Source organism: Aplysia californica, unplaced genomic scaffold, assembly GCF_000002075.1.
Source record: "Aplysia californica isolate F4 #8 unplaced genomic scaffold, AplCal3.0 scaffold00070, whole genome shotgun sequence".
Taxonomy (NCBI): domain Eukaryota; kingdom Metazoa; phylum Mollusca; class Gastropoda; order Aplysiida; family Aplysiidae; genus Aplysia; species Aplysia californica.
This window is the reverse complement of record NW_004797340.1, coordinates 1,705,284-1,732,484: the sequence shown is the minus strand read 5'-3', so window position 1 is coordinate 1,732,484 and position 27,201 is coordinate 1,705,284. Positions and strand designations below refer to the sequence as shown.

The window sequence follows — 27,201 nt, the reverse complement described above, 5'->3', positions numbered from 1 at the left end:
TGTATCTTTTAATCTATAAGTTGTCGGAATTTATAGTATCAAAATGTTATGATGTCTCAGATTAATAACATCATAACTTTTTATAAACAGACAACTATTTTAAGGATATATGTATATTACTTAAATCTTATAAAGTATTATTTTTTTATGATGGCTCAGATTTACATCATCATGAATATGGGGCTTTTATTCTTTTATTTTAATAACAGATTGAGCTGTTTGGTTTGTTTTTTTAATGAGAAACTATCTTCTCCTATATTTTTTTAAATTTATCAACAATATAATTATTAATTTATATTAGATATTTCATAAGCTCTATAGGAATATTAATTTCTAATGACCTATTGACAGCATTATCTACATAACTAATATCTATGTTTGCATTAATGAGGTGTGGAATTGCATAATAAGTAGCTATATAATGCAGAGTTAATTCTCTAGGTGAATCATAATACTTTGAAGAATTAAAAGTAATATTAAAATCTGTTTTATTTGATGAAGTAATAATTAGTGGAAATGGTTTGGGTTCTATTTTTACTTCCATTTTTAATGCTAGAATTCAGTAGGCTACTTTGTAACTCTTGTTCATATTTTTTTTAAAAACTATAATAACTTCATCTTGGATAATATTATCCTTTACTTTAGCAATTGACGGTATCAAAAAGTTTTAAATATCATAATTTTATGATGTCTCAGATTCATACCATCATAACTTTTTATAAACAGATAACTATTTTAGTGATATATGTTCATGTATATACTTAAATCTTAAAGTATTATTATTTTATGATGGCTCAGATTTACACCATCGTGAATATGGTGCTTTTACTTTAATGATAGATTTTGCTGTTTGGTTATTTGCTTTAAGTAAAAAATATCTTCTCCTATATTTTTAAATTTATCAACAATATAATTATTTATATTATGGCCTACGTCACAGCTCATCAAAGACAATTTTTACTTGCAAAAATTGTTACAATAAATTATTGTTATAATGAACACATTTTTGCACTTATGTCTCTCAAAACATGCGTTCTATAAGCATAATTATGTCCCGAAAAAATCTGACGGACATGCTATTAAAAGCTATATTGCCCCAGCTGTAAACATTAAAAAATCAGTAGAAACCCCACTTGGATTTTTTATTAGTATTATTTTATTAAGGAAATATTTGAAAATAAATCGCACCACGAAATGTTGACCGCACTTGCCTATTTGCATTTGCAATAGAGAGAAATCAGATTCAGAAATACACTACTCGATTACAATCACTATATATCTCCAACGATACCGCTCCTCTGATTACTCGGGAAAATAAAAACTTGAATCATTTACAGACGTCAACAAACAAAGCAACTACACCTCTTTGTGTGGACCAGCAGCGCACTGAGGCCAGACTTGACAAGTTCGATCATGGTTTCAACTTGGTAATCTTTCGGCAGGCCTCAGAGTGTTGTATTCGTACCGGTCAATACAAGGATGTTGTAAGTGTCACGTCTAAAACGATTGTTGTCCAATTATGTCTGTTTTACACTCGTCTTCTAAACTAGATTCTAGATTAGATCTATCTGAGTCTGACTCACTTCACACTCCCTCCCTGTCACAGTTTGTGTTGTGTGTTTACAGAATTATAAGGCTATTATTAAAACTAGAATCTAGATCTAGATCTAGAATCTAGATCTAGATCTAATAGATCTATAGAGATCTAGAATCTAGATCTAGATATCTAGATCAAGATGTAGCTAGGCCTCCTATACTATGATATAATATAGGCCTACATTATATGTGTGCTGGCTACTGCTACTTACTCTACGCTACTAGATCTACAGTACAGTCTGTGCTGGCTTTAAGCACACCGGCATAAAGCATGTTTCGGACTTAATCGGCTTCAGGCACGCTTCTTTACAAGACAGTCAATACTTTTATGATGACCCATCGACGTTCAAATAGTCTACACCCCATCAGTGGAGTGTGTTAAGTTAAGAGAAACACAAAGAACGCAAATGATGGAGACACACACTCACACGGGCAGAGAGGATGGCAGAGAGATGCACACAGCCACGCACATGGACATAGGATCTAGCCTAGGGCAAAGCTACACACAGACAACAAAAAAATACAAAGAGAGTCGGGGAGACGAGAAAGGGAGGCTGGCTTCGATTTCCCCTTTGACCCTCGCTATCCATTAATCCTGATTGTGTATCACGTGCGAGGTGGGATCAAAGACTGTGTGGGGGATGAATTAGGCAGTGGTATGAATGCGGCACAGCAGGCAGTGGTACGCACAGGCAGTGTGTAGGCCTAGTGTGCTGTATCGTGACTGGCCGTCTAAATTAAGTTTTCATTTCCCATTCGACCACAAAACAAAAACAAACAAGCAAAAACTACCATGGCGGGTAAAAAAACCGGTAAATTTTTACTTTCACTCCCGCACACAGATGCACTGTTTCAGGGGTCAAACTGCTGTACTGTTTGCTGCAGATCACACATAAAGCCACTAAAACTGTCGCAAATCAATTATTTTCAAGACAATTTCAAATCTAACTGTAAAATATCAAATTATGGGTGTAAAAACAGGGGGGCATGCCCCCCTGTAACCCCCCAGATTTTCTTTTACCCCAGTGGGGCAGGCCCCCCTGGAACCCCCCGATTGGTCCAAAGCATGTCTATCTCGGTTAAAAACAATCAAATATTTCGAAAACCATTAATTTGCGACGGAAATGAAGTTGATATTCGTGTTCAGCGCATCAATATTTAGTAGAAAATAGACAACTGGTAGCTGAGTGTGAGACGGGAGGGAAAGTAAAAAAATACCAAAAAAACGTGCACACTTTTGCAGGACTGCTACAGGCCTGCTTACAAACAAAGGAAAATAGAACGGGAAATTTTCTACATGAAAATCTCTGGATTATGTCTACTTCGCACTCAAGCACGCTTCGGCTTTAAGCACGCTTAAGCTTTCTCCCGATGACCGTGCTTAAAGCCGGCATGGACTGCACTACTATGCCACTACGGCACGGTACTTCAACATTGACCCACATACAATACTCAGACTCATAGAGGCCGAATATTTTGAATATTTGTATTTTTATAAGGTTGAGGCTAGGCCCTACATTACACAGCTGACTCTGTTACTGTTAGGGTCATTTTTATTGATTTTAAAGAAGAAGAAAAAAACTTGGAATCCATTTCCCTTCATTGAATCCGAGTTCTCATTGAATCCAAGATCCACTGTATTATAACGTCTAGAATAGATCCAGCATAAATGGATTATAACTCAAACATAGCAGGGATTTCCCTGTGTGTTCAACACCATAACTTTGGTCAAGCAAAACCCCCCCCCAAAAATTTGAAAGATCTACGAGAAAAATCAAGTTAATGTGTACCACACAGCAGTTAGAAAATAATTTGCTGTAAAACGGATTCACCATCAGTTGCAGATTTGTCACACACAGCTGTTTAAGTGATAATCCTGTGTCTCTTTTTGAAGCAGTCCAACTATCCTGTGTACGCATTTAAAGTAAAGGCCAAGTTTCTTTGCGATTTCGTCTGCTTTTGTTATCAGAAAAGGATCAGAAATAAGACGTGTCACCTACATGCTGGAACCATTGAAATAATGCCAGCTCAATGTTCTCCAAATTTGGCAAAGTGCACTTGCTTTCTGTCGGGTTGACATCCAATGTTGGTACATACATATATATAATACATATATATATGTATAAAATTTAATCTGGATTTTAGAATTTGTGTATAAAGTGTTGATTTTTGGGGATCATAAATCTCTCATAATTTATGGTTTTATTGGCACGGCTTCATGTCAACATCCATTAACATTTGACACGTGGTTTCTTTTATACTGTCAGATTGGTTTTCTTTTCTCTGCCATTACAAAAGGTATCTGTTATATCATGTGAGGCGTGCTGACAAAATGAGTTTCTTCTCGCAATCCACAAATGGAGAAATTGGCCAAAAATCAACACTAGGAACTAATTTGTAGATTTTCTATCGATGCCATATATTATTTAAGTATTACATGATGGGTTTTATTATTTCATACTTATAAATTGTAAAAACTTCATCTATAAGCATGATGTACCGATTTCCATAGGGCTCAATTCTGAGAAGTGACTCATTTTGTCAGCACGCTTCACATATATGATTCGATAAAATGAAGGATAGAAGAATGTATAGATCGGTGCTCCTTGTTCTGTGTCGAAGCTAGAGAAAGTATGAAAGTGTTGCTTATGGGCTTTGCGACTAGAATAAAATTTCTCCTTAAATCAGGTCACAATCATGCCAAATGAGATTAGTACATGTGGTGAAACCCTAGCTAGCTTGTTTTTTTATTAGACAAATGATTATGTGAAGTGAAGTTATTGTCATCTTTCATCTTTTGTGAGTCACGCACTTTAAATCCTTCTGCTACATCTCTCAGTGGCGTGATAAGCTAATAAAATAGCTTGGTCTCTGAGCTGCTTTAAGCGGGTGGCACATGACCTTGAACGATGTGGTCTGTTCAATTGCAAATGTTATAAATGATATACTATAACAATATTGCGTCTCCTATCCATAAGTAAATCCTCCTCTTCTCTTGTCTTAAACTCTCATCCTAATTTTACTTTGCAACATTTTTATACTTAATAAAAAATGAAATGGATATAAACTATTGGACTATGAGGTCAAAATCATGTGTAGTTCTTCCCCCTCCCCCCGCCTCCTAACTCTCTCTCTCTCTCTCTCTCTCTCTCTCTCTCTCGCTCTCTCTCTCGCTCTCTCTCGCTCTCTCTCGCTCTCTCGCTCTCTCGCTCTCGCTCTCTCGCTCTCGCTCGCTGTAATAGCTAAGTTTATTTTTTGTCCTCTAGGTCTCAGATGCCACTCCGCCTTGGCGTTCCAGAAGTATTAAACTTTCAAAATTTCGAAGAACAGCCAAGACACAAATTGCAACAAACATCAGTTTTTTCGACACTGGATCTGGAATGGAACTGCAGAACATGGGTCTTGGACTGGGAGCGCAGAGTGTTACGGGGTAGAGCGGTCCCTCCGCGAAAATACAGGTCAGTGTGCTGTTTCTCGCTGAGCCATTACCACGATGTCAGGGAGTGTTTGGCACGTTACCATGACAACTGTAAAGAACAAGTGGGACAAGACAGGTTTGTGTGGACGTCTTATGTGAGTGCTTTAGTCCAAAAACATAGGAAGCTGCAGCCCTGGATAAATATGAAGCCCAATGGCTGCACTCTGAACAGATGTCTGTATCCTTTACTACGCCTGGGATTCTACTTGAAAGTTACGGATGATGACCTTGTCTCCGTGATTGTGGCTGAAATTATCAAGTGCACTGGCAGTCTGGAGTTTATGTTCAACTTTTATCCAGGAATGAGTTTAACACTGTATACTTTGTTGTTGTGGAGCAATTCAAGCTCTCTTTTTGATTCCTTAATGACGAAAGAGTACTTCTCAATGATATTCGCAGAGGGCAGAACACGTGAAGTTTTGCCGAAGGATCTTTACAAGTGTTCTGCCCCTTATCTTAAGTATCTGATAACTCGTCTGAGACCTCTCCATGCTAAAGGGGATCATGCTCATCCAGATTCCTTCAACCTCAAAACTTTGTTAGAAAGGCCTTTTGATAACACGTGTACTAGTTCTGCTTATAGAAGCTATCCTCTACTTACCCTGGGAATAATGTTCCACGATGCTGAACTGGTTCACCTCCTAGTGCACAGAGGTGCTTCCCTGCAGGCCTCCTATTTTGATTATGATTCAGACTGCTTGTCAACCGCGGAGGAGAAGATGGTCACCATGATTAACACCCTGTTGATATCTGAGCAGTTCCTAAGTAAATGTGGTAATGATATCTCGGAACACATAGACAGTTTTGTGTTCCAAATCAGCACCTATCTACCATTACTGAAAAGATCAATGTTGCGACCTAATGTCTCCAAAGCCTGCGGTGTTTGGCGTGGAGGAAGAGAACCCACCGAATTGAACCGCCATGTGGCTGAGGAGTGGGGTATAGGCCACACTCCTCCTTTTCCATCCTTGCTGAGCATTTGCAAGTTTGTAATTAGAGAGCAGATCTTACAAGCTGACAATACCCTCTTGCCTTCTGCCATAGCAATGCTCCCCATTCCAGAAATGCTTAAAGCTTATGTAGGTCTTCATTTGGACTAAAAAATGAGGGGGGGGGGGGGGGGGGGGCTGTGCAAGGCTTAGCCTGTTTTATAATTTGTGCAATACTTTTATCTGCTGAAGAATTTCTTTCTTTTTTCTTATTTATTTCCATGTTAAAAATGATTGTTTCATATATATTTGTAATATATAGAGGCAGTGAAAAAAAGTTATGGCATTTTGTTCCGTCTACTTACTTGAATGAAAATAAACTTTAAAAAAAAATTGCAGGCTCAAGGGCTCTGATACTGACCTGACAAAGGTCTTGTTTATTATCCCTCTGTTGTTTATGTCCATTTTCACTTTTCCCCCATACCTGTGTCATGACGTGGTGGAATCAGGCGCTCGTCAATTTATGGGCATATTGGGTTATTGGTATCATCTTAAAGCCTGTTCATTTGCCTTCCTTTTGGTGAAAAAAATATCCATATGTTGAATCAAAGTCGAAATATTTGCGATTGAAGAAGAAAGAATCACTTGATTTCAGAGGTAAAATTATTGAGAAAATGGCCGCCAAAGTTTGGTAACTTCCATAGCTTGAGAGCCGTTTGGAAATGAAAATTTACATTTTTTTGTCCTCTAGTCAATGTTTTTCAATTAAATCCCCTCAGAAATTTGTTTTTAAGTGGACCTTAAAGGTGTTGAGTCAAAAAGCAAAAATTTGATAAAAATTGCCAAAGGGACAGAAAAATTCCAGTTTTATTCGATTTCATTATTATGACGAGCGCCTGATTTCCCCACAATGCCTCACATATGCCTTGTATTTGTACCGGTACGGGTATGGCTGTTCTCTGCTGGATGTGCTCTCAGTTTCCTCCCGTATAAGAATGAGTGCATGCTGCTCCAGCTCGAGCTCAGTGGTGTGTTTGAAGAGGCAGCTGAGATATATATATATATATATATATATATATATATATATATATATATATATTAATATGTGGGTCTATCTGGGTGTTTTTCACATACCAGGTGCTTTGCACTGTTCTACGTATAATAATATGATATTGTGATTGAATTGTAAAACTTAATTGCTTTTTTTGCATTGATTTTGGCTTTGTCATGTTTGTTTATGACCCTTTCTGTTCCTACTCTGGAAACTTCACCTTTTATTGTGAAAACAGCCTGAAATCCACATGACGTCTCTGTGAGCATGAGCCTCGAGCTACATAAATTACTAGTATAACCCCAAGGTTTGGCTGTGGGGTGTGAAGAATTGGACTTTGGACAGGTCTTTTGCTTTGACTTTGATCAACCTTGAGCTGCAGGTTCTATCAGATCCAGAAGACCTGTGTCTGTGGTGTAGCAGTAAAGCAATTGTTAATTGTTGTATCCCTCCCAGTCCAGTTGGTTCTTACAGACAGGGTCGAAGCCGGCCTCACAAATTATCTGAATTGTGTTGACGAGCGCTTAAAACACCTGCAAAAAAAAAAAAAGCTAGAAGCCTGGGAAAAAAACTCCCAGTTCGGAGGAGGATAGAGAAACCCTCCCTGAGAAGATCCACGTGTGGCTGATTTGCTGGGAGGTGAATGCGAAAGATGCAGTTGTTTACTGTCAGAGTCTACAACTACTACAAGTTGCTTTCTTCCTGAGCTTCCTCTATTCTAATATCTTCATGTATGTCTAGATCTAGCAAAAGACAGAGCTTTCCATTATGATATTTTCTTTGTTAATACTGATATATTATATATTATTATATATATATATATATATATATATAAGGGTTGCAGGTAATTGATTTAATTACCCGGTACTTTATTTTATGGTATCACCGTGGGGAAAGTGCACTCTGCTCAGTGGTAAGGCAGCAGTCTTTTATATACAAGCTAAATGAAATGCCATGTTACGCAGAATATTTTAATTGAAGAGGGATGCTTTCTCTGAATATTATGATCCTGTTGATAGCATTATTATATATTTATTGTGAATGTCTTACACCTCTGTGGCCACACACCACCACCCTGAAAATTGTTAATGTAAAGGATGTTTATTTCTGCGGGAAAACACTGTGATCTTGTTCAGTATTCTAGTCCAGGTGTTTTAATGCTGCTAAGTATAAAGGAATGTCAAAGGGTGGGGCTCATGTTAGAGTGGTCTCCATACAGCCAAACAGGTTCTCAAAATGATTTGGGTTACCAGCGATGAAACAAACTGAGACGTGGAAGCTTTCTGTCTGTAACTGCGCTCATGCTCTCAGTATATTTATTTATTGTGCTATTGGGGTGGATTTTATGTGCTGTGATTCCCCGTCAGATAACGTGATATATTTATTATTTATAAAGCAGTATGATAAAATGAATCACCGGTCACATTTGGACTATAGTACACTTTGGGTACGAGATTAAGAACCTGCTCCAGCTGTTCCAACTATAAGCGGATGGAAACAAGTATAGTCTGATTGCTTCCGTTCCAACATTATAAACACTTACAGTCGGGGAGTCAGAAACAAACAATTTTGAGAAAAATCAATGTTTTGCCCAATATCTCAAAACTGAGTGACTCATTTTGTCATGCTGCTACATTTTTAACTTTGTGCCTATATTCTATCCTACGGCTCGCGTTACCAATACATTTGTATATATATGCCTGTTATTTAAACCCCTGCCTAACTGACATCATTATGTGTATGTATTTGAACATGAATTGTATCAATGTCATGTACCAGTACTTTTGGATATGAATAGCAATTAGCAATGCACTATGAGAGAAAGCTTAATGTAAATTGTGATAAAACTTCAGGCATTCGGTTACAACAATCACATTGTAGCAAAGGGCGTCTTGTATAGTCAATATGGTCAAACCCCATTGAACTGCCTACCTTGGGACGAGCATGAAGTTTGTGGTAGTGGGGCTGGCGGTGTATTATGTTAGCACCGATTTCCATCTTGACTAGTGGTAAACAAATTATGGCCGGTCTTGACTTATCTAGATCTGTCTTGTGTGATTAGGATGTACAGGAGAAGAACGAGTGGCAACCAATTGAATGTACAGTGCAAGCTGAACTTCATGTGAATTCCAATTGAAAATTTTTGCCGGATCAGAAGCTAGGCTACATGTAGTTTTTTATACTCAATACTCTTCAGTTGACTGGCCAGCGTACCACAATATGCCGAAAGCCCAGGAAGTTTTCACTAACAAGGCCAGATCGGATGCGGGAACAACTTTACTTTACTTTACTCTTCAGTCATCAGGCTACCTCAGACCTTTTATGTATACCTTGGCTTGAGTCCTCACAATATAAAAGCCTTACGGGACCGGCCAGCATTTCGGTAATCAAGATGATATCTACCCAAGCCAAATGTTTCACCGACAGGCCCAGGTGATGCAGTTCCTTTGAAGTTACTCCTGGTGACTTTAAAATTTAATTCCCATTTTTTATTTGACGTATTGGCCAAAGCCTAAAAATAATATTTTCATAATCAGGAGCGAATCGTCAAAAAATGCTTTAAACAGGTCGGACTTGCAGAGACATTGGCCTACTGTGTGTGGGACAGAGATTTTCAAGTAGCCACTGAGTGGGTGGAGGCGCTGTGTGCAGTGTGTGCCTGTGGCAGCCAATTTGCTGGTGGTATTGTAGGGTTTCTTTACAAGGACTGTGCAACCCCGTTTGCAGATGGTGGTATAGTATAAAGGGGAAAATACTATTTTTATATAGGCATTCCTTTTCGTATATTCACTAAACCTGTCGGTAAGTGGGGCTGGCGGTATAACGAGGTTTGACTGTATGTGTATTATGTTCAGCAAAAGTAAGGTCTTGGCTTGCGTTTAGGACGAGTGCCTGGGATAACTTAACTTTTCTCATAAATCACTTTTGTGCTTCCTGTTGTTATAAGCACTTATTTATGATATAGATCTAGTCATGAAGTCAAGTGTGTATAATTTGACAAGTTAGGCTTGGTTCCTGAGCCCTGTGATGAAAGTAAAAAATAGTGAAATACTACTGGACACCAGATGATAATATAACACTTTCCCTTTTATGAGTATTATGAGTGAGTGCCTCTGGTAATGCATGTGCACTTTATGTCATTACATGAATGGTCGGTTGCACGCTATGTACCAAGTAGTGCTTTTTTATACGACTGTGGCCTTGGCTGATTTTCCCCTCGCGCCTCTTTTTGTAACATGACATCGAGATAATAACACTTTCTATTCACTATGGCTTTTCTTCCGCAATCAATGAAGGTGCATGTACGTGAAGTTCATCTCTTCTTGTTTGACGCTCTGGTCCTGAGAGGGGACTCAATTTTAACACTCAGTCATCTACGGTTCCCATCACAGAAAAGTTGGTTTTTGGCTTTTGATGGGAATTGATGATCAGCTAGTTTGGACATTCGGGTGAGGAGGGGAATGATGTGAGTTTTGAAGGGGAAAATACAGGAAATTCTATATATAGATTAAGTTATGTATTATGAGTTCAATCTGGAAATTGCCCTCTATTTATTCACATATCACTATCACAGTCTCAAAAGTCAAATATATTTATTAACATAATTTATGCTCATTCGGTATTGTCTGAGTTGTCACTTATCAATTCCAGCTCATGTAAACTCCGGTTTAGGTAGCATTATATATATATTATTTATTGTCATTTTAGTGACAACTTATTTCTTCTTCCAACAGGACATTATTTATTTTATTTATTGATGAAATTGAATGAGCTCTCTCAAGTCCATTACACGTATTATGTACGTATGCAGGCTTTGGGACAAAGTAGGTTACCTCTACTGCCCCTTTACTTTACGAGTAATACATGTAGTAGGATCTTTTATCTTTACTTTTATACAGTATAACACGGATAGCTCAAATTCGTCAGGACCAGCCTGGGTAGTTTGAGGAACCCGTAGTTTGAGGGATATCTTACAAAGATAAAGAAGAAATTTTTAAAAAGGGGACTGCAGTCTGCAGACACATTTCGACGGATGAGTGATTTCAAGTCATCTGTATTCGACCTACCCATGTTATACTGTATATACTGCAAATACTGTATATATTCTATTTGGTCACAAAATATGCTGAAACCAATGATTTTGTAGGTCCACAATTTGAATCAGTTTTTTCTTCATGCCAGGCATATAATTTTGTGTTTCAAGTAATTAAACTTTTTTCACTTTAACTGCTACATTTGTAGACATCCCCTTTTTGTCACAGAGCCTTTTATTGTGTGTGGTAAGCAGGTGTTCTTCTAGTGTGGTTTGCTCCTTCCTTCATGTCCGACATTCGTTATGCCTTTTTCTTTTTTTCCATTAATGTTACTCTTTAGTAACACCATTAATCTTCAGCACTTTATATAACCCATTTGTGTTGCAAATGTCGTAAATCCTAACTAAAATGTTAAATCCTTCATAAGTACATATTTATATAAGTGTGTGTGTGTGTGATCTCTGCTTTTTAGGGTGTGTCTTGTCAAGGATAGAAAGAAAAAAAAAAATAAGAGAAAAAAAATAGAATCTCGTCAAAGTGTGTTTAAAGTTTTAAAGTTTAACCGACATTTTAATTTCTTTGTCAATCAGAATCTGTTTCAGTTTTTCCTAGTATAGAACTTACAATTTGTTTAGGTTGTCTGTTCCTTGGTAGATGTTCTGTCTTGATATGGTTTGTTCAGTCCTATTATTATATTATATTATATATATATATATATATATATATATATATATATATATATGAATGACTGTCATAGGTCGGTGGGTGGTTGGTGGGTGCTCTGTTTTGGTTTTTCTCCTTCTTTCCTGTCAAACGTCTATCCTGATCTCCCCTCCTTTTTTGTGTTTGTTACTGTCTTGTAACACCTCTAACCTTCGGCACTAATATGACCATATTATGTTGCAAGTGGCATAAAACTCTTACTGAAACTAAACTGTCTCAGGTCACTTTTCAAAATGGCATATGGCAGTATCTTTTTTTCCCTCTTTTACAAAGTAATAATAAGAAGAATCTTTATATATGGTCACTTTTAAGGACAAGCGGGCTAACCCAGATTTCTGGGGTTTCTAGAAAATCTTGATCTACACCAAAAATGGGCATTTCCCGTCCTGTAGGAGAAGTTTGGTTTCATTGGTGTGTATATTTGTTTGGTTACAGAGAAAAACTCGCCTTGTCTTTTAAAGAAACTGTACAAGGGTCCAAAAACTTTACCTTAGATTTTCTCAAAAACAGCACTTTTCGGGATAGCTCCCTTGTGCTTAAAAGCGACCATACATTATAATTGTTATCCTTGTCATTACAATACGTTCTTCTTGATTATTAAAATTTGTGCTACACAAAATGAATCCTCAAATTTTTTCCTTTGTTACATTTGTATTTCTTCCTCGTTCTCGATGACAGCAGCTAGACAGTCCGATGTCGCTCACAAACTGTGCAGTTCGCTTCAACTCTGAACATTTATATTTGAATTTGTAGTATATTTTAGGTCTGTGAGGAATGTGTGTGTAATTATTAAACCTATCCTTGCGTCGTGTTTTACTATCATATCCATACGACGAGAGGAACTCTGTGCCACCACTTTCCAAAGAGGATTTACTCATTAATCCGATCTGTGCGCTTTGCGTAGCAGTCTGTCAAAATTAATTTTTGAAAAATACTGAAATGTTCAAAGAGATCCTCATTCTAGAATACTTCTAAAATGTGAAGAATACAACCCTGGGGTAAAAAATGACCCCAGGGTGTACAGTGTTAAAGATCGTAAGTTGTAAGACTGGCCAGCAATCTGGTGTCATGTCCAGTTATCTAAAAGCAACAAATCGAGTCTCAAGTGGCTCCTACATTATGTGCTGCCAACATGTCATTGAAAAGACATATTTCTATGTGGCACAACGTGGTGAAATCAGGAGCTCGTCAAAATAATGAAATCGAAGAAAACATCATTTTTCTGCCAATTTACAATTTTTGTCGAATTTTGAATTTTTGACTCAACACCTTTTATGTCCATTTACAAACAATTTGCTGTGTGGCCTTTACTGAAAAATGTTGATTAAAGGCACAAACGATGTAAATTTACAGTTTTTAATTAAGGTCTCTCAAGTTTTGGAAGTCACCAAACTTCGGCGGCCATTTTCTCTCTTATTTTTACCTCTGAAAACAGGTGTCCTCTACTTCCTTCAATCCAAAATATTTCGTCTTCTATTAAAGATAAATGTGTAGCATGAAGAGACACACACACACACACACACATGTAAGTCATTGCAGGACGAGACATAACTTTCGTACATTCCACCCGAACAGCTTGGACACTTTCACTGAACTGTAACTCATGAACTCAAGTGCGACGTACTACACATAACAACAACACACCTCAACAATTTGGTCTTAAGGTCAGTCGCCACAAATGGATAATTTTTTCATCGAAAGCAAGACAAATAAACACGCTTAAAGATGATACCAAAAACTCCATATGCTCAAAAATTGACGAGCGCCTGATTCCACCACGTTGTGACACATATATTATTGTTGTTATCAATCCAGCAACAGCTGGGCTCTCACCCTTCTGTTTAGTGCCATTATATGTAGTGATACGTGCAGGTTTTATATGTAGTGATACATGCAGGTTTTATATGTAGTGATACGTGCAGGTTTTATATGTAGTGATATGTGCTGGTTTGGTGCGGTTGCTGTGATGTTCCATACAGTGTGTAAAGTAGGCCTATATATATATGAGTGCCATTCATTAAATACAATGGACAGAATAATGAAAACTTCTCCTGTTCTCTGTCACCATTCCAAATGACACATAAAATTGTTTCTGCTACTGCCTAAAAATGCAACAATAACAAAATAATGAGCACAAATAAAATCAAGAGGAAACTCACTCTATATCATACAATGTCTTTTATTGCCTTCACAATAAAAATCATCGGAAAAAAACCCAGACGTAGCGAGTGTACCTGCGCGACATAACATATATATAGATAGAAGAGAAAAATGGGGAGAGAGAGGGAGGGAGGGAGGGAGAGAGAGAGAGAGAGAGAGAGAGAGAGAGAGAGAGAGAGAGAGAGAGAGAGAGAGACAGCAAGTAACTTGAGAGAAATCGAGAAGAGGAATGGGGAAGGAGAGAGAAAATAGTGAAGGATGGGGGGGAGAAGGAGAGAACAAAGTTCTCATGGGATATACTTTATCCGTTCAGTGACAGGATTTGGGTGGGTGGTGGGTGGAAGAGTTACTGTTGAGTATTAACTGTTCAAATCCCTCAAGAGGACATTTGTATAGATGTTTATTGTTTATGTATCTAAAACATTAAAACTTTGACAGGGGTCGGTTTACAAAAAAAACTTTTTAAAAACTCCAACAACAAAAAAACCCAAGTAAGAGATGGAGAGAAAGAGGGAAAGAGAGAGAAAACTAGCAGCCTGACTGCCTAATACATCAGTACACTCGCTGAATGTCTCATGATGTGAAATGGCCAAACAATGTAGAACGACAATGATGCTGCGATGACAAATGTTGTGACGACGATGATGATGATGATGAAATCATTCAAACAATAACATGGCAAATGTCTCTAGGACATGAGTAAATACAGTATCAAGCAAATCAAATCATGATTCTCAAATCATTAAAAAAAAACTCAAACAAAAACAAACACTAAAATGTAACTGTATGACAACAGTGCGATGTTCTTACCTTTCTAGAAGAGTGAACGAAAGAAAACAACCTGACATTTTGGCCACTTTCCTCAGTGACGAGCCACGTCTTCAGACAAAAAGGAAAGATAAAATGTACATACTACATGTACACTTACACACTTTATATAGTCCCTCCCTTTCCTTTGCTTTTGATGCAACAGGACAGCAGAAACAAAATTTGCACTTGAAACTGTTTACTATCCTTGTTCCCACTGGAAAGGGCATTACATTCCAGCTTACCAGTATACTACAGTGCATGTTATCAGAACCTTTCCTAGTATAAAACTATACTTTTTCTCCAAACAACATCTAAAAAGAAATTGCTCGGCACATGCTTCCAGGCATTTTGACAAGAGCTAGCGGTCTATGCGGATACCACAGGAGATGTTACCTCCATTACAAAACATCGGATAAGAAACGAGAGGCTACTAGTTCTTTTTACTTCTACCATTTCTTTTTCGCATTATCAGTTCTAGCACGTCTGGTACTGTACAACTAGCTCACTTATCAACATCAGTCAGACCCTTGCTCTTTGGCCACATACACCCTGCTGTCAACTGCATTTTGTGGAAGTGACGCAAAGTCCATCACTCAAAACAGGGTACGGGGCTATGTACCGGGCACGGAGGCCACATCATACCCGAGGCCAGATTTTAGTTGGTCAATAAACCATAGACACAAACCAGGGGGACCACTGTGCTGATTGTTACTGACTTCTGCCTCGACAACAGAGCTTTCTCTTCACTTCATTCAACTTATAATAATGAAGAACACCACTCCAGCAGCTGTTTCTTGACCTCCTCCCTACTAAAGTTTAAAATATCTCCAGAACTCTTTGTACATCGAGTTCTGCTAAAAGCTACACATATAAACTTTATGTGAAATTACTGGGCCTCATTTTGCTTCAAGTGGATTATAATTATAAAACATATATTGGAACTGGATAAAAACCTTAGAGAGAGACAGGGGAAAGGACAACAAAAGAGGCATGGAAAGCTCTAGAAGAAAAAATTATCACCAGGCCAAATAAAATTGCTTTGAAAAAATTACTACAGTCAAAAGCAGGAGAAGTCACAATGATGGAATTTTTTTCAACAACAACAAACCAGACTTTTTTCTCCCCCACTCCCCTCTGAAAAATAAATCCGACAACAATGAAAAAAAAAAAGTAATCCCAAATAAAGTTCTAATAAAAATGTTCACAAAATGCATGTCTTACAAAATGACCTAGCAGCAAATATAACACATGATACACAGTCAAAATGTTCCGTCTTGTGAATGTAATGGCAAAGCTATGAAATTATGTACACGATGCAAAACAGTAGCAGAGAGAATACATGAAACGTTTACTTGAAGTCCTGTACAGATGTCAATGCCACGGTATGTACATGAGCTGTCTCCCCGCTGGGGGCCAGAGACCAAACTAACAAGGTTTGTCAACAGATACATTCAACCAAAGAAGGAAAAAAAAAAAAAGAAAAGATCACAATGGAATCTGTAACAACAAAACATAACAATTTCTTACCGGTTCTGAGAAACAAAAGTGACTCTCACTGACAGATGCTAGAAACGGCACGAGTAAAGAACAACTCCCAGGCCCACTTTCCCTACATCTCATTAGGACTGCTCAGTGAAGGACTCTGCCGCACATCATTTCGAAAAGTGACATCTGAGCGAGCCTTACAATGAGCAGACAATCCGCACGCTCCTGTCAAGTAGAATCCTCTCCACTACAATCAGAGCTATTACATCAGGCCTGGGGTTATTCTTCACTGTTGCTATCTAAACATGCAGATGTATTTAAATGTCTTCCAAGTAAGCCAGCACAATAGCTCCGGGATGACACACATATTTGCCCACATCCCTCACTTTAAGGTAACAAATTCCTTGTAACAAATTCATGTAATCATAATTCAGCATGTTCTGCAGACTCATTTAGAAAGAAAAAATTATCTAGAAAGAGCTTCATGAAATATAAAGTTTCCTTTGTCTGAATTACCTTTTCCATATTACCCTCAGTTATTTGTAAACATTTGCTGAAAAGTACTGTAAAGAGAAAACATTTGTGAACACCCATCACAAACCATTCTACCAAATACATCCGTTTTCCTTTTAAAAAAAAAATATCTCCGAGAGTTCCTTAGGACTTCTTATATGTGGCAGAGAGCTTCTCTGGTAATCATCCTTCTTCCCAACACCAATGGCCATTCATCTACTGTATCTATGGCTTGAATAACAAACTTTTCACGATGGTCTCACCACCACCAGTGGCATCTCAACTACTTCCTGACGTGTGTGACCGCCGTCATTCATCATTTTCTGGACAAAAGATCCGAGAAGGCAATGCCACTCATCATGGCTTTTGAATCCCAAGGACTCCAGTGTTTTCGTTAAGTTCTGCATCCTTAGGAAAACATACCACGGGAAAGGCAGCACATAGTGAAAATCAAACTGACTTCCTGTCACAAGAGTTTTAATCCTCACCTTCTCCCGCCACAATAAGAAGACCCACAATCTATGGTACCGGTACCGAGGGCATAAAATGTTTGAGCATCTGCACGTTGTAGTAGTATGTGTGACTGTGAATGCAGGGACAAGCATACATGTGTCTTCCAATGTCTAACATGAAGTCGGATGTTTTTTTGCCCTATTTTGTCTGTTAAGTCTCCAATGTGTGTGTTTCAAAATGAAAAAAAGAAAGGCCAACAATTATTTGAATTGATGAATAACAAACAGATAAAGACAAAGAACACACACACAGACACAGACAAAACACAAAGATAATATGTGCAAAGACAGGAACTACTTACAAGCACAAAGCTACATAACGCTAAACCTGACTGGGAACAAATGATGAGGAGTGGAAAAATCAAATGTCAAGCACTGTCTGAACATGTTTAGAAAAGAGAGTATATAATATGGTTCAAAATAAACATCATAGGGTCTAAATTCTGTGATTTGGAACAGAGTACGAAGATATGAAGGATTCATAAATAGCGCAAATATCTGTGATTACTATCTCTGAAATTATCAAGCAAAGGGTAAAATATAAAACTATGATCTCAAATACACCACATTCGCAGTTGGTCAGGAAATCAAATCTCAACAAAATAACTTTGAGGCAAAACCCCAACCCAACTGGATGAAGACGCACACCTAGGACGACTGATGGTCATGAGATGAGAAAAAAAGTGTGATTTAGCACAAGAGGACCTGGACAAAGCCAAAGGCACGCACATACATCCCTGAGTAACAGTCATTATAACTACAACTACAATGCTTCATACACTAAAATAATTTCATGATCACGGGAACGGACTACATCAAAGAACGCTATTAATAGTAATACCTTGCTATGATAATATAACTTATCTCTCTGTACATGCTTTTAAACATTTGTCGTGGTATGGACCAAACATGAAAAAAGAAGTCTCCCTAGAAAGATCAACACGCGAGTGTGAGAAGGAGCTACATGAAACGAGATTTTGCCGACAATGATGATAAAGATGAGCTCTCATGAAGGTTCCCGAACACACAACCAGACTTTCCACTCACAGAACTCATCACATTTGCACATAACTCCTCTAACGTCCACTGTAATAATAAACGTCAACATCGCTTATAATCAGACTTCTCAACATCTGAAATCTGTACTACACCAGTACTGAAGTTTGAAACATTGATTTACAATGTTATAACCACTGCTTACAAGTAACATGTTGTACACTTTGTTTGATATGAAATTTGGCATAAAATTCCTGTTCACACGAAAGATTTTCAACATTATCCCCCCCCCCACTTCATACCCTCTTTATTTTGCGTGCAATTTTCCTTTTAAAATATATCACAAAATCTCCTACACATAAAGAAATTCTCTGCTCCCATGAAGTTTGTGTTATGGGAGTTTTACGTACTGTATTTAAAAAGCTTTCTCCCATTCTTATGAACATTTTCCTCTTTAATAAACAAAAACAAATCAACTAAAAGTAAAAGTAAAAGGGAACTCCGAAGAACTTGGAAACCCGACAAGAGAAAGCTTACGCGCAGCTCATCAACAATCTTTCCTTCTATTCATTTGAACTTTGATGAGTCCACAGTTTAAACATCTGTTCTGTTTTATGGACTTCTGAATAGCCTCTACAAACATGTTACACTGTACTTTTTCTGTAATACTTTTATCGAGAGACCTTCCTTCACTCTTCATTGTTCTGAAATATGTTAACTAGTCAATCACCACTTTCCTCCCCCAGATCAATTCCTTAAATCATTCAGCAAAGACACTCGAGACCCATCCTTCGTCCCAGAAAGTCATTAAAAATCTACTTTTCACGGCTTAAGCTATTTCATTGAAACAACAAACAAAAAAGTGAAACCGGTAGTGCACATGTAACAGACAGGAAAGCGACTCAATCAACCAGACAAACAACATACTGTTGTACCAACACACGGTGCTGGACACAGATAACTTTGTTTCCCTATAAGTTGCGTATCGTGAAGGTAGGCCTTAAAGTGTTATTTCCTGTCTTGCGACTGTCTCATGAATGAGTAGAAAAAATCTGACAGAAAAATGAATCAGAAAGCAAAACACAACGGTACCTTTCTTTAGGAATAACATCTTACTTTTACAAAGTTCTCCAAGCCACGAGAGACAAAAACAAAACAAAGAAAGGAATCGGAATAAAAAAGTTTTTACACAGTAAAGCGATGTAAGTTTAGTCAACAAAAATAAAACTCTTAACAAAACAACTCATCCTTGCCCGAAGTAAAGCGAAAGTAGAAGCTCTTTATCACAATGAGAGGGCCTTACAACCTGGAAACAAAAGGTAAAAGTAACTGAAAGGAACAGAAGACAGCCAGAGGAGCGAAGTGTACACTTTTATACTAACATTCATCATTTATAGTACATTCAGAAAAAGATTCGGGGAGTAGGGTTGGGGGTGGGGGATTATTTATTTTTACATGCCTCCTGTGCAAACTATTTTATAACAACAAGTAAGGAACGACAAGGTGAAATATAAAAGTAACAAAGATGTACACATAATAGAAAGATTTTTTTTTTAAAAAGGAATTAAAGTAAACCTTGTTAACTTCGAAGTACCGGGAGTGACACTGTTTTAAGAAACTGAGACCTCCGTCAGTCCAGGAAATAATTTTTCATCAAAAAGTTTTTCTCTTTTACAGTATTCAACAAGAAACAGAAAGGAAACAGAAGTGTATCACAACTTGAAGGCTAACAAGAAACAACAACAGACAGACTCGGATATGTCCACCTCAACTATGGAGAAAGAACTCGGAGAGCTCAGAGAAATGAACAAATAGAAATCATCGCATGCTCTCCCATTACAAGTGACGGGGGAAAGAGGGGGGAACATTTCGACTGTCCCCAGAAAGTAAAAGCCCATCTGAGAACAAAGGAAAGAAAGAAAGAAACAGTTTTGTCCTGTACGTGTAGAAAGACTACAATTGTTTGAAAAATACAGCCATCCATGAACAAAAAGAGAATATTATTATGCAATCTCTTTAAAAGCATATATGTCCATGTTTGTTGAAAAGTTTCACGGACTTCACATTGAGCAAAGGTTTCAGTGCCATTTTCTCGTAGACAAACACATATATATATATATATGCCTATCGGGGTATTTTTCACAGGGACAAATGCTTACAATTTTCTTCCAACTGAAACAATTTGAAACGGCAGAAACAAACCTAGCAGGCCTAACCTGAAACGTCCTCTTCTAACCCTTTCTACAGTAAGGCAACATCTCCAAGAAATGGCTCAGCCCAGCTCGTGTCTAAACAGTCCTACTCATCTTCTTTGGGTCCAGAGGGAATCTCCCTTGGTGCAAATAGTTGCCTCACATCACTTCTGTGCTATGTCCCTTTTTAATATTATATGTAAATAGAGAGAGAGAGAGAATTGATGAAGTTAAGTAGGCTATCTCACTAGACACAGAATAAGACTCGGATGTCAAGAAAACTATCATTGTGCAAAGTTCAATTATCGTTATTCAGATTTCAGTTCTTCAGTTCGTTGTCTGTTAAAAGTTAGAACCATTAGGTTGTTTAAGAGGCGGGACCTTCAAAAAGTAAATGTCTGTCTCTGATAGGGCCGTATCTCATGTGTTAATAGTTGCTGAGAAAAGTTTGAGAACAAAACAGACCATACTGGCAAAATAAAGAGGGAGGATGGCTCCACCATACTGATCAAGTGCAAAGCACGAGTAAACTCATGGGTACACACAGGGGGGTACACCGGGAAAATAGGACAAGTCCCGCAGAGAAAGAGTAAAAGACAGAACCATAAAAAACATGTGGTGGTAGTAGTGGTAGTAGTAGTAGTAGAACAGTGAGCAACAATCACCGTGGTGTAGAGCCATCAACAAGAGAAACAGAAATCCTTGCATGCCACAACAACAGAATATATCCTCTATGCGAGAGTACCAGGTCAAAGGTCAGAACAACAGAGGTCAACATCGGGGGTCCATTGCTGAAAATGAAAAGTTGGTTCCCAAATTTGACCTAGAGCTATTTTTTCTCTTTTAAAAAAAAATGTTAACTACTCAAAGCCAAACATTTATGGAGTAAATGTGATATTTTTTCCTTGCTGAATTTCAGCCATTTGTTATTAAAACATAAAACCTGCATTCAGCACTGACTTCCTTGACTGATTTGGTAGACTTGCTTGTCCACCTCATTCTACGCCATCGAGAGCCGATTGTCCTCTGACTTTAATTAGTCTTTGGTGCTTACTACACTGCAGAGGACACGCCCTTCAAGTTAAAAAAACAAGACTCAACTTCATTAATTTTTAACAAAATTAAGACTTATCTGACCCGAAGCATTAAGTTAATTAGAAGTATCTTTCTATTTGTAATATTTCATTGTAGCTTTCCACCAGTCGAAAAACTCAGCCATTCTAAAAAGCCTCTTTATGAGATGCTCAACTTCGGAAAAGTTCAACTTATTATAGAAGAGGAAGCCTATATCTTTCCTTGCCTTATACACTCGGGAGAGCCGTCAAAATCTATTCGGAGTAAATACTAGAATAACACACATACACACATTGTATACACACACACACACAAAATAAAACATGGGCCCAGAATTAACAACTGTTAGAGAAAAGACACTGAACAGCTGCTCCCCAGAAAGTGAGATCGTTAACAAGATTAACAAACACACATACACACACATTATTCTTATTACACCCACACACACATTAATGAACGCATCCACAACCTGCAAGCATACTCATAGTCATACAGATGAATGCAAATATTTCTTGAAACCGTCCACATGAGTGATTTGATGGGAACAAAAAAAACAAAAACCCAAACTGGTTGGATCTAGATGCATTGCATGCAAGACCAGGAAAAAGTGTCAATGTAAACCAAAATGCCACACAGCTTAGAGCCAAGACTACACAGTGGTAGTCAAGCATATGTCTACACTCAGTATTTTAACACAAGACATTTGGCCAACGAAAACAAAAATAGGTTTTCTTGTTTGTAGTTTTACTTTAAAGTGAATCGAAAGAATTTGAGAAGAAGAAAGAACTTTGTCAGCAAATCTCATGACACAACACAATTACTTCATGATCCTTTCTGGATTGAGCATTAGGAAATCCCTGCAGTGGTAGCAACTAGTGGATACAGTGCTCCTCACAAACAGAAAGACAGAACAAATGAACAAAGGCAGTAGAAATGCTCGTATGTACAACACGCCACTGGCTGCACACACCTGCACACTCAAACGTGCCAGTACACGCATGATAGATCTCTGCGCAGAAAACAACAAATGAAATGGTAACATTATGTATGTGAACACACAAGAGAAGGAAAGGGATCAATAGAGTTGTGACAATCGCTCTAGTGTACGTCGGCTTAACATATATATGTTATGTGTAAGATTTCATAATGGAAACAGTGTGATGTCACATAATTCAAGAGTCACGAAGCGATGATGTACGATGTACCGTGTCTTCTGTTAGATGAGAGACTACCTATGCACAAATGCCATTTGCTTCACCGTTGTTGACAGTTCAAAAAGTAACAGGACTGACTCTTCATTCAACACTCCACAAACAAGGAGGTCGATCCCAAAGGGCCACACGCATCAGCATCTTCTGACAGTGGCTCACACAGCATGATACTGTTCTCAGTACACGACACACTACTTTCGTTCCATGACACACGCTATCCCAGTACATCAGGGTGTGTGCAGTCACTACAATCATTCCTCCAACAATCATCTTGGCTTGTGGTGGTGGGGGTGTGGGTGGAGGGGGTGGGCGGGGGGAATAATTGTAGAATGAGAAACATTTTGTACAAGAGGAAATGAGAGGAAAATCACTCACTGAACAGTACAGTACTGATGGACAGGTGAATACCATGTCATATTGCGACGCAAATCTCTACTAACAAAATATCTAAACAACACAGTAATAGAATGTTTACACCATTAAAGAGTGCAGGACGGGCGAGACCGCTGCTGGGAACGACAGCACGGCAACGTCCCGTCTCTGCGACTTCACAATCCTCTGTGTGTACGGGACAGCAACACGACAGTCTCCGAGTCAACACGTCCAAAAGAGTGTTCCCCGGACTCAAGAGTCTGTGTCCAACCACATCAATCATCACAGATTATTTCAGACAAACTAAAACATAGAGTTCTGTACAGTTCTACAGCGAAATGCTGGAAACAATCTTCACTGGATAAATGTCATCTCTTCCACCATAAAAAACAGAATATACATGTAACATAATTCTACATGATGGACAATCAAATGTGATGATGCTGTCAAAACATACGGGAAGTTTGAGTGAAAAAAAGAAAAAAAAATCTCTTCAAATACATCATGTTTGTATCATACAAAAAACGAATTCCATGTCACGCTCCAGGAGTTAGGGGGGGGAGGGCAGCGAGCGATATTCTGTGACAAGCCAGCTACACTCCTCGCCCGTTGCTCTTTGTCCTCTGACAGAAGCGACGGTGCACACAATGTGTGTGTGTGTGTGTGCGTGTGTGTGTGTGTGTGTGTGTGTGTGTAAACCACAGCTCCTAGGAACAGTAGGAACAGCAGCCTGGCACTGCGGTATCCATCCCAGCAGCACTCGCATCCTCCTCCACAGGTAGCAGAGTGCTCCAAGACACCACAGGGTGTGACCCGACCCAGCCCTGGCACAATGTCACAGACAGCAGGCATAGTGTCACTGACGACTGCGTCATCACCACCGTCATCAGTATGTTGATGGGAGCAGCCAACAGACAACCCCAGTGAATGCTATACAAGTATTACCAGTAACTAGGCTCACTCCCCTCCAGGGGTACTGAAGAAATAATATCACTACAGGGCTGCCTTGAGGGTTCATAATCCGCTCACGAGGGTAACAAAGAGTCTGTCAGGTACTCACAATACACTTCCAGCTCAAGCTTAAATTCCACACCAAGGAAAGAGAAGGTATCATCGTTTAAAACTTGTACTCAGAACTTTTGCCAGGAGGGAGGTCCAATCCGTAGCAAGGAACAGTCTGCAGTGTCAACTGCTTGATATGCCGGACCTAAAAGTCACTCATCGTGAAACCTGGAGAGAGAGAGAGACAGCTGACCATGAGTAGCTCAGCCGGCAAACACGACGTGGGGGTGAGGCCGGTGTGGAATCCTACTGGAAAATACTGCTCTAATTCCCTGAGAAGTAAAGGATATGGTGGGCAATGTAAACTAAACACTCACACTCTCGGCTCTCTAACCTCGGCCATGCTGCCCTGGCTCACTTGGCCACAGGACTCCGAACGTCCCCCTCTTCCCCACACCTTCATCTGTGGTTAATAGTTGACCAAAGAAAAAAAATCCTCCGCACAAACGGTATATCGGGAACGTCAGAGACACCAGCTCCCACCAACACGGAAAATATCACATGGACAGAAGAAACCACTTCCAACAGAAGCACAACCGACGACGGAAGGTGTCTACTGACTTCATCAGGAGCCACTCTGTTCATTAACTGGGTACAGAAAGTGTCAAAGATCCTTCCAGAATCGCAAGCCATCAGCACAAAGGACCGTTTACTAAGTCCAAACTGACACTTGGGATCTTTTCCGATCTTCAGAAACTTGAGAGCGGCAACAACACCGACACAAAAAGCACTCAGCACCGACACATTAAGCACCCATCTCTCAGCTGTTCATAGCCTGCACCAAGCATCCATGGCATGAAGAAGTGAGCGTCCCAGGGCTGTCAATGATGGCCAATAGAGAAATCCTAAGTGGGTGAGCTGTGGTGACCTGCTCACTCCGACAGTAGCTGGCACAGGAGGCTGTTTGTATTGTCAGCGGGTCGTATACTCTCCAGGGACGTCTGAAACAGCGGGAAACAGAAGAAGCGATGTTTACAGGCTGGACACTACAACAACTACATCTGTCTGTGTTATTGTAACGATCTGAACACACTGGTCAGTAGACACATTCAGCAACATGTTTCTCTCTCTCTCTCTCCTCTCTCTCTCTCTTTTCTCTTTCTGCCTGTCTCCCCCTCCATCCATCAGTTTATCTCTGTTTCTCTCTCTCTGTCTCTCTCTCTCTCACCCCATCTCTCTCTCTTTTCTCTTTCTGCCTGTCTCACCCTCCATCCATCCATCCCTCCCTCCCTCTCTCTCTCTCTCTCTTCCTTCCTTCCTCTCTCTCACCCCATCTTTCTCTCTTTTCTCTTTCTCCCTCTTGTCCCACTACGACCATGCAACTTTCTCCAGCCTGCTCTCTTTCTATCCATCTGTAGCTCTCTCTCCCTCACCCTATCGCTCACTCCCTCACCCTATCACACACAACAAGGCCTACCTCATTTTCTGTTCTCATATTGTAATACACTCTCTTTTTCTCCCTCCCCCTCTCTTTCTTTCTCCCTTCCTTCCCCTATATTTCATCCCATCTTCCCCTGTCTCTCTCCTCCCCCCCCTCTGTCTTTTTGTTCCAATTCCTTTCCCTCTCTCTTCCCTATCCTCTCTCCCTCTTCTCTTTTCCCTATCCTCTCTTTCTCACTTCCATCCTTTCTCTCTCACTCCCCCCTCTCTTTCTCATCCCCCCCCCTTCTCTCTCTTTCCCTGTCTCTCACAAAAGAGTGCCCTGTTTGGCCAACAGTCGACAGCCCCCGCCATCCATCCCCCTTTTTTTTATTTCATATTCACAGAGGGCGAGTCCTCAAATAAGAGTAAATGCCTTAGATCTAACAGTAAGAAATTATGATTCACAGCTTTCCCACTATTGTTTTTGTCTATCGGTTTCGCTTAATCCCTGCAGTATATTATTATCGCTGTTAATGTGTGGGTGGGTGTGTAGCTCTTTGCTCAGCCTAGGCTGAAGTAAACAACAGATGCCACGTAAATTATGGCCGAGATGGCTGAACCAATATCTCCATTCCAACCGTTAAACCTATACCTTCAGGGATCATGGAACTGGTGTAGGCCCTTTAAACATACATGTATTATTCTATGTACATGTATTTGTAGTGCAAATATGATAGAAGCAACAGCAAGTGTGGTTTCTTAGGAGACTGTTGAGAATATCTTAGAAGGAAAAGAAATCATATATGAGGTAGTAACCTGCTTGATAAAGCCCACATTGGATGTTGACTGTTAAAAACTATCAGGAAAAGACAAATGCAGTTTTTGGGACACCTGAATAGACATATAAAGGTCTTGAACATCTTGCTCTCACTGGCAAAATTGAAGGCAAACGAGGTAGGGGTAGGCCGATAGCAACCTACTTGGAGAATCTTTTATGTATGGGTAATGGGGAAAGATCAGGGTATCGTAGCTTTTTTAAGAGCATCCGAGCAAAGTAATGAATGACCATGGTCGCCGATGTCTGCGGCAGATCTGACAGTTGATGATAATGATGATGATGATGATGATGATGATGATGATGATGATGATGATGATGATGATGATGATGATGATGATGATGATGATGATTTATATTATATATTTGAGAGGTTTTCATGGACGCCAGTTGATAGGCAAGGTCCACCGGCGTCTTTGGTGTAGCAGTTAGACACTGTGCTGTCGCACGCAGTAGACCTGAGATCGATTCCCGTGTGGGGAATGTTTTATCGAGTATCTCGGTCTTACTGCTGGCATGTCCAGTCCTTCTCCAGTAGCCCGGGTTAGCCGCTGAAAGGCTGGGTCGAAGCTCGCTCGCTGAATAATGTAACTTGTATCGGGGGTGAGCGTAAAAATAACCTTGATTAAAATACCATAAATCAGCAAGTTTGAAGTGAACGTAGAGCAAAGAAAAAAACACACACACAAAACAAAAAACAACAACAAACACCAACAGTCCACGTCAATATTTCTAGTCGTATATAACCTGGGGTGAACATTGCCCATGCCCAACCCAAACCACACACAACATACAAGCCAAACGAA

At 39.2% G+C, this 27,201-nt stretch overlaps 2 protein-coding genes across 2 annotated transcripts in view; one reads left to right on the top strand and one right to left on the bottom strand.

The window, feature by feature from the left end:
• The first annotated feature begins 1,345 nt into the window (after positions 1–1,345).
• Positions 1,346–6,195, top strand: LOC101849357. Its single transcript, XM_005093836.3, has 2 exons — positions 1,346–1,484; positions 4,863–6,195. The coding sequence occupies exons 1-2, from the start codon at positions 1,480–1,482 to the stop codon at positions 6,172–6,174; spliced, it is 1,317 nt and encodes a 438-aa protein (XP_005093893.1). The 5' UTR covers positions 1,346–1,479; the 3' UTR covers positions 6,175–6,195.
• A 7,775-nt stretch (positions 6,196–13,970) lies between these two features.
• Positions 13,971–27,201, bottom strand: part of LOC106011200 — a gene marked incomplete at its 5' end in the record, with an annotated part of 17,596 nt that continues 4,365 nt past the window's right edge. Inside the window, 1 exon segment of the mRNA XM_013079994.2 lies at positions 13,971–25,139. Within this exon segment, the coding sequence (XP_012935448.1) occupies positions 25,071–25,139 (69 nt within the window).